The following is a 7,155-nucleotide window of genomic DNA, read 5'->3' as shown; positions in this document are numbered from 1 at the left end:
GCAATTTCAGCAACGTAGGATCCAACCTTTGAATCTAGACATTTGGTCCATCAACCTATTACCTTATTACGGTATTAGTCTCTTTTCCATTGAATTTCATGTGGCTTGTATGTCTGATTTTATAACCGATAAGCCAGGTAAACCAACACTTAATTCAAAAAATGAAATAAAAAGAAAATATCAAAATAATAAGAATAATGCTATCTAATACTAGTTTAGGTGACCACACTTTATACGTTCAATTAAAATAATTTTGAGACATTGCATTTAAATAAATCTATCATTTAATATCCTGTAGTAATCACCTAAATTGATATTTGACATTAGTCGCACTGAATAGCATTACTTTGATAATATAGATCAAAAAGACCCACATCCAACCGGGAGCTGACCACCACCCCATGTTACCCTTCCTCAACAAAAGCACCATATATCCGAACCACCAATTGTACTAATAATGCAACAAAATTGAAATGCCAAGGATTTAAATGTTCAAATTTAAATACTAGAGCCAAAGATATGAAGTTTTATTTTATTTTATTTTTTTCCCCTTCAAAGGCCACTTCAGTTTAGATGATAAAGTACCAAAGATTACCAACTAATGCTACCAATGATTCTAAAGGAATCTGAACAGATGATATATTTTAGAAAGAACTCCAATATAACAGGAGAGAATTCTCTTCGTTAATGTAAAACAAAGCATACTTTCCACAGGAAAATAAACCGTAAAACACATGACAAATTCCATTTTCAGTGTTCCAATAGTTTAACATAGTTCTTCATTTCCTGGAAAGCTCACATAAAAAACCACAAGTACATTTAAGCTAAACGTGATGCAGACGGAATCAAGTAAACTAAAATGTAGTCGGCCTACTGAAACTTCTGAATTCTCTGTTTTTTAATATTTTCCTTTTCGGGGAAAACGGAAGCAGGGATAGTATATGGTGCAGGAGAATGGGGTAGAAAGCCTCCCAGTTTAACTTCCGAACAATTGGGAATCTACAAAGCAGTGCATTTGCAGTTTGACGCTTCTTACCAATAGTTATTTTGTCTCTCAACTTTGAACCTCGAGGCCAAGTAAAATCCTATGCATAGTAGTTCAAGCTCGCTTTCTTTTTTGCTTGAACTTGGATAATACCTTCATTAAAATCTTCATGGTTTACCTGGGAAAAACAAGTCATGTGTAAATATCCTTGTACAATTTTATCTAAAAGGGAAGAGAAGATGATATAGCACTTGTTCTCTGTTAATATATTTTCTTAAACACAGTTCACTCAGAGTCTTGCACGCATTTTGTCCCACATGAAGTTCTCATCAGACCATTTCTAGACTAAGGGACCTTAATAAAAGTGAATTGCACTAGAATTCCGTATCAATTTGAATGGATTTGATTCTTCTCGTTTCGTGAGAGATTTACAGTAAAGCAAAACCATAATATACATCAATATACCTAAAGAAAAATATATAACAAAGCTAGGATGGGTACTTTGTGATCACTGGGATAAGAAATGTTACTTCATCTCTCTCTTCTCCCCCCCTCCCCCCCCAACCCACACACACAACATCCCCAAACACAAACGCAAGACAAATATAAAGGAAAAAAAAAACCCCACTAGAAGTTCATAGTTTCTTTGACGTAAAAGTATACAAATTTTGTTCATAGTATCTCAGAAGTCCATTATAGGGGGGACATCAATATACCTAAAGAAAAATATATAACAAAGCTAGGATGGGTACTTTTTGATCACTGGGATAAGAAATGTTACTTCATCTCTCTCCCCCCCCCCCCCCCCCCCCCCAACCCACACACACAACATCCCCAAACACAAACGCAAGACAAATATAAAGGAAAAAAAGACCCCACTAAAGGTTCATAGTATCTTTTCTATCTTAATTTTTTTAGACGTCACTTCTACATTTTTGGTTATCAAAGCCAGAAACTGATGATCATTATACCAATTTCGTATAGAGAGAGAGAGAGAGACCTCAGTGGCATCCCGTCGGAGTGCTAGCATGCCTGCTTCCACACAAACAGCTTTCAGTTGTGCCCCATTGAAGTCATCTGTTGAACGGGCAAGCTCCTCAAAATTGACATCTGGATGAACATTCATCTTTCTGGAATGAATCTGTTAAAAGACGCAACAAAAGAAGGATGAAGTCAGTAATGGTAGTAATAAAGGGTACCCTTGTAACGATAATGAACAGTCGTGGTACGAGGTAATGATATAGAAGCAATATGATCACAGCCCCATGGTCCCATCCAAACCTCTTAAGGAAATTAAATTAAAAAATAATTGAGAAAAGATACCTGCAAGATCCTAGCCCGAGCTTCCTCGGTAGGATGGGGAAACTCAATTTTACGATCTAAGCGACCAGACCTCATTAAGGCAGGGTCTAGGATATCCGCTCGATTTGTTGCCGCTATCACCTAAAAATGAGAAAAGGTAGATTCAGATAATCACCAAGCACATTACAGAAATTGTAAAAATTGAATGGCAGGCTTTTATTTTATTTTATTTCGATGTGCTTGAATATTAACAGAGAATTTGAACATGGAAAGTGCATCACATCCACTGATTGTTAAAAATATAGCATAGAATGCATCCCACTTGTGTAGAGCAAATAGTTCCAAAGAATTCAGAGGATGCAGAAGACAGAATCATATATCATCAATAAAAAACTGAGAAGGAAAATAATGAGAGAGAATGAACCTTTATCTGATCATCACTGCTAAAACCATCCAACTGATTGAGCAGCTCTAGCATAGTCCGCTGCACCTCTCTGTCCCCACTAACTTCACTGTATAAATAAAATTTTGTCTTGTAAGAAACAATATTGCCATGGCACATGCCTCAAAACCATCAAGAACATCAATTCACAAGATTTCCAACCTATTGAAATACACTAAACTACATTCAAGAGAAAACTCTCACCTGTCAAATCGCTTTGTGCCAATAGCATCAATCTCATCAATAAATATGATGCAAGGAGATTTTTCTTTTGCAAGTTGAAAAGCATCACGAACAAGTTTTGCTCCATCTCCAATGAACATCTAAATCCATATAATAAGGTTAATGATGTGCCAAATCAACTAAACTGTGTCATAGTTTCGATGCATTGAAGTGCATGTCTACATTAGAGAAGTGGAGGAGAATTCAAAATGTGATTCCAATTTCATGTTATTCGTATAACCCGTTGGTGCAATATCATCAGATTTGGAAAATGACCTTAAGTTTTTTAAAGCCAGTAATCAACACACTGCTTGAAAGAAAGACCTGACAAAAATCTCCTATTCTAAAAGTTAATAGAGGGCCCTTCCAATATGTCAAATGACAAATAAACAAAGCTTCAAGAATTAGATCTCTAACTCCTACTAGCTATCAGCACAGTTCATCAGGAAAAATAATAAAGAATTTTTAAAATATTATACCTGTACAAGCTGCGGACCTGCCAGCTTAAGAAAAGTAGCATTTGTTTGCGCAGCACATGCACGGGCCATCAGGGTTTTCCCTGTTCCAGGTGGCCCATACAAAAGAACACCTTTTGGGGGACGAACTCCTAATTTTTGAAATCGTTCTTGGTGTGTCATAGGCAACACAATAGCCTCAACTAGTTCTTGAATCTGTCACATCAAGAACAAAAATCCAGAATAACAGTAAAAAATATGATGATAAATTGAGGATAACCTTTCAATATCAAATGATTCAAAGGATAATTACCTGTTTCTCTAGGCCTCCAATGTCATTATAGTCTTCAGTTGGTTTCTCATCAACCTCCATAGCCTTAACTCGAGAATCATACTCAGAAGGCAAAGTATCCAAGATCAAGTAACTATCTTTGTTTACTCCGACTAAGTCACCAGGCTTCAATTGATCAGGGTCAACAAGACCCACCACAGGCAGGAAAATAGTCTGCAACCATCAAAGAATATAGAAACAAGACGTTCAATCGTTTTACATGATACAACGAGACTTGTGGAGCTCATAAGAACAGATAAAAAAAGAGTAGGGGGTTGCCTCATACACAGAACATGAATGTGATGTATCAAGGTTTTAACAGAAGTAGATATTCAAAAATTTATGAAATAACTGACTGTCATTTAATAATCAAACAACCCCATAGCCTGCTTTCTTAAAATAAACAAACCAAAAGGGGGAAGAAAGGAAATGAATCTTGGGAACATAAAACGTAGACCAAGGAAGGGTTGGAAAAGACAAAGAAAGAGAGCCACATGAAGAGAAGCTAGTTTTACCTGACGAGTAGATGTTTTTAGCACAACACATTTACCCTTCCTTTGTGAGTCAAGATCAATATTTGCACCATCTTCCTCAGCCTCATCCTCAGGGTTCATTTCCAATATCTGAAAATTTTACAAATCAAGATTATAAGAATATTAAATGAACAATACTTGAATTGTTACCAACTTCAAAGTACTGTAGAAGTCACCAATAAACTTATTATGGGGACCAAATAAAGTGCATTACTTGAACTTCGAAGCAAGACAACTAACATACATCCAGCTTAAACTAAACTAAATAGAGACATAGAAAGCAAACTTCAGAAGAATATTGTCGTATGCAATATAGCAGTACACATGTGATTTTTCTACAATTCAAAGACTACAGCATTCTTGTCGGCCAAAAGCCTGTGAATATGAATGATAGAAGAGCTTCAATTCCCCTCAAGTACAAAAATAATGTTCTTTTCCTGATTTATTTATTTATTATTTGGAGAAATAATTTATATTATTATTTTTTGGGGGAAATAACTCAAGTAAGCCTCATCATGCCTAAAGAACTAGGTTTCTTTAGACAAGTAGAATAAAATCACTTCTTATCCACATTTTGGAATATTAATGAAATGCCCTGTATTACCAGCAATCCAGTGGTCCCTCCAAATAAATAAATAAATAAATAATAATAATAATAATAATAATAATAATAATAATAATAATAATAATAATTATAAAAAAAAAAAAAAAATCCTTCATAGCAACCCCAAAGCAAAGTCCCGTCTCCATAAGTGAACTTTTAAAAGTTTCTGTTATCTAATTACTGATGGATCTGCTTTTATTTTAAATGACTAAACTAAGTCCCAATAGTCAAAAACTCAAGGTACACAACAATCAGTTGACACCAAAAAATACGATGAAGTATGGACTCTCTCTCTCTCTCTCTCTCTCTCTCATGCACTCATTCTTTTTCTTGTCTCCTTATTGTGTACCCTCTGCCCTGAAATGTCCATAGACTTGAAAAAGTCAGCTCCCAGGCAATCGCGGATCCCCAAATCCAAAACGACTAGGTCATAAACATGAAAGTCACTGCTACTTTAATCCAAAGAACCTCTTAACATCTTTGTAGAGGAATCCATAACTGTTCTGACTCAGAGATTTCTTTCAAGCTTTTTCCCCTGGAACTATTTCCCTTGTTAGTTTGGTGTGTGAAAAATTGAAAAGGGAGAGAGAGGTAGAGGGTACTGACATTCAAAGTGAGTCAAAACCCGGAAAATAATTATGATAATAGCATTCAATGTGCCAAAACCAGATAGAGTAGCATTGCACTCATGCTCAGCCATGAGAATGTTGACAGTGTCCTTAAGCATGTGACTTGATTACACATATTAAAAGTTGTGAATCCCTCCCTACCTCCAATGATTTTATTTTATTTTTATTTTTTATTTTTGCATTCCGCTACTCACCCAAATACATAAGCAACCATGAAGACACGTGGTCGAAAAACCCTCTATCACTAAATTTTGATTTTGCTTTTTCCAGGATTTGTTTTGGTATTATATGACCACATTTTATTTTTGGTTTCTTCAAGGGAAGCAAAGAGAGAGGGAGTTACATTTAAAGTCTCAAGCATCATAAGTTACAAGGAAAGCAGATGGCATAACGTTTGTTACAAATCATTCGGAACCATTGGCAATGTCTCAGGTTCATAAAAATACAAGACAATTCAGTAACTAGTCCTACTATACCTAATTCATCAGGTAATAAAAATTATTCTACAATAACCTGCTTTCATTTTCTTTAAATGCTCATAAAGTCGGCCATCATCTCCTCACAACTTATTCAGATCATTATGTTGTGCTTCCCTGCCATTCAGTGCAAAGGCTAGAAAGATATAAATAAATACACACGGGCCCGAAGTGTTCTAGTACATGCCAGCAATATAGACCCCTCTACAACAGAAGACCCCCTTCCCCCATTATAAGCTCTACAGCCACCATCTCAATTTTGAAATGAACCATTACATGTCAAACCCATAAGCAACAGAATTTTTCCCTTTCTCGAATGAAATCTTAAATTTCTACGAGTTCCCCTAATCATTGAGAGCTACAAAACAGTAAAAAAAAATCGAATCCTAGAAATGCCCTATATATAGCAAAATCTAGCAAAATTCACGAGAATTCTCATTTTTCCCAAATCAAAACAGTAGAATGTAAAACACCCAATTAGTAACCCTTTAAGAGAAGTAAAAAGCCAATTCATTACATACCTCAACAATATTCCCGACCAAGTAAGGAAGCTGCTTGTTGAGCTTAATTTTCTCTTGATTTTCCTTTATCTTGTCCTTGATTGAATCTAACTCCATAGTCGTTCTCTGCGACTCTTCCTATAGAAACAAAATAATAAATAATTTACTAAATAAAGATCACAATTAACAACAACCAAATCAACATCGTAAAATCAAACATTTACTTATCATCAATCACAATCGTACTTCTTAAAAAAAAATAATAATAATAATAAATAAAACCTTGAGGATCCGGATTTCGTTATCGAGGAGGCGGGAGGCCCGAATAATGTCATCCGTGGACATTGAAGAGAGCTGATCATCCTCGAAGTTGCTATCTTCTACCATCGGCGTCGCCATCTCCAATAATTCACTGAAATTGTGTTTTTCTGCGCGATAATGCGTGTGTGCTCGTGGGATAGAGGATCTTAAGAATCGCTTTATGTCTTCTTGTTCAAGTAACGATGGAGTTAATTGTTAGAATGGTCACTCAACTTACGTCCATGTGTTTGATTGACAATTGAGTTTTAAATATCAAGTTTTGACTACTGAACTTTGAAAAATATCGAGTTTTGATCATTGAATTTATGTCCATATCTTTAATTGCTCGTTGAAGTTTAAAAATATCGAATTTTGA

At 35.4% G+C, this 7,155-nt stretch overlaps 1 protein-coding gene across 1 annotated transcript; it reads right to left on the bottom strand.

The window, feature by feature from the left end:
- Positions 1–640: 640 nt before the first annotated feature.
- On the bottom strand, positions 641–6,952 carry LOC111408077 (26S proteasome regulatory subunit 6A homolog). The gene is made up of 10 exons (XM_023037848.1): positions 6,762–6,952; positions 6,501–6,617; positions 4,253–4,360; positions 3,720–3,911; positions 3,431–3,622; positions 2,934–3,052; positions 2,712–2,799; positions 2,309–2,428; positions 1,986–2,126; positions 641–1,163 (listed from the first exon to the last, which is right to left on the bottom strand). The coding sequence occupies exons 1-10, from the start codon at positions 6,876–6,878 to the stop codon at positions 1,086–1,088; spliced, it is 1,272 nt and encodes a 423-aa protein (XP_022893616.1). The 5' UTR covers positions 6,879–6,952; the 3' UTR covers positions 641–1,085.
- Positions 6,953–7,155: the final 203 nt, after the last annotated feature.

The sequence above is a fragment of the Olea europaea genome, chromosome 13 (genome assembly GCF_002742605.1).
Source record: "Olea europaea var. sylvestris chromosome 13, O_europaea_v1, whole genome shotgun sequence".
NCBI classification, from domain to species: Eukaryota; Viridiplantae; Streptophyta; class Magnoliopsida; order Lamiales; family Oleaceae; genus Olea; species Olea europaea.
The sequence above is the reverse complement of the archived record's forward strand: the minus strand, read 5'-3'. Positions and strand labels throughout refer to the sequence as shown.

Coding starts and splice junctions, on each gene's coding strand:
- LOC111408077 (XM_023037848.1), bottom strand. CDS start 6,878: ATGGCGACGCCGATGGTAGAAGATAGCAACTTCGAGGATGATCAGCTC. Junction 3,623..3,719: donor TTGGAGGCCTAGAGAAACAG/GTAATTATCCTT, acceptor TTGATGTGACAG/ATTCAAGAACTAGTTGAGGC. Junction 2,127..2,308: donor CTCGGGCTAGGATCTTGCAG/GTATCTTTTCTC, acceptor GTCTTTTAACAG/ATTCATTCCAGAAAGATGAA.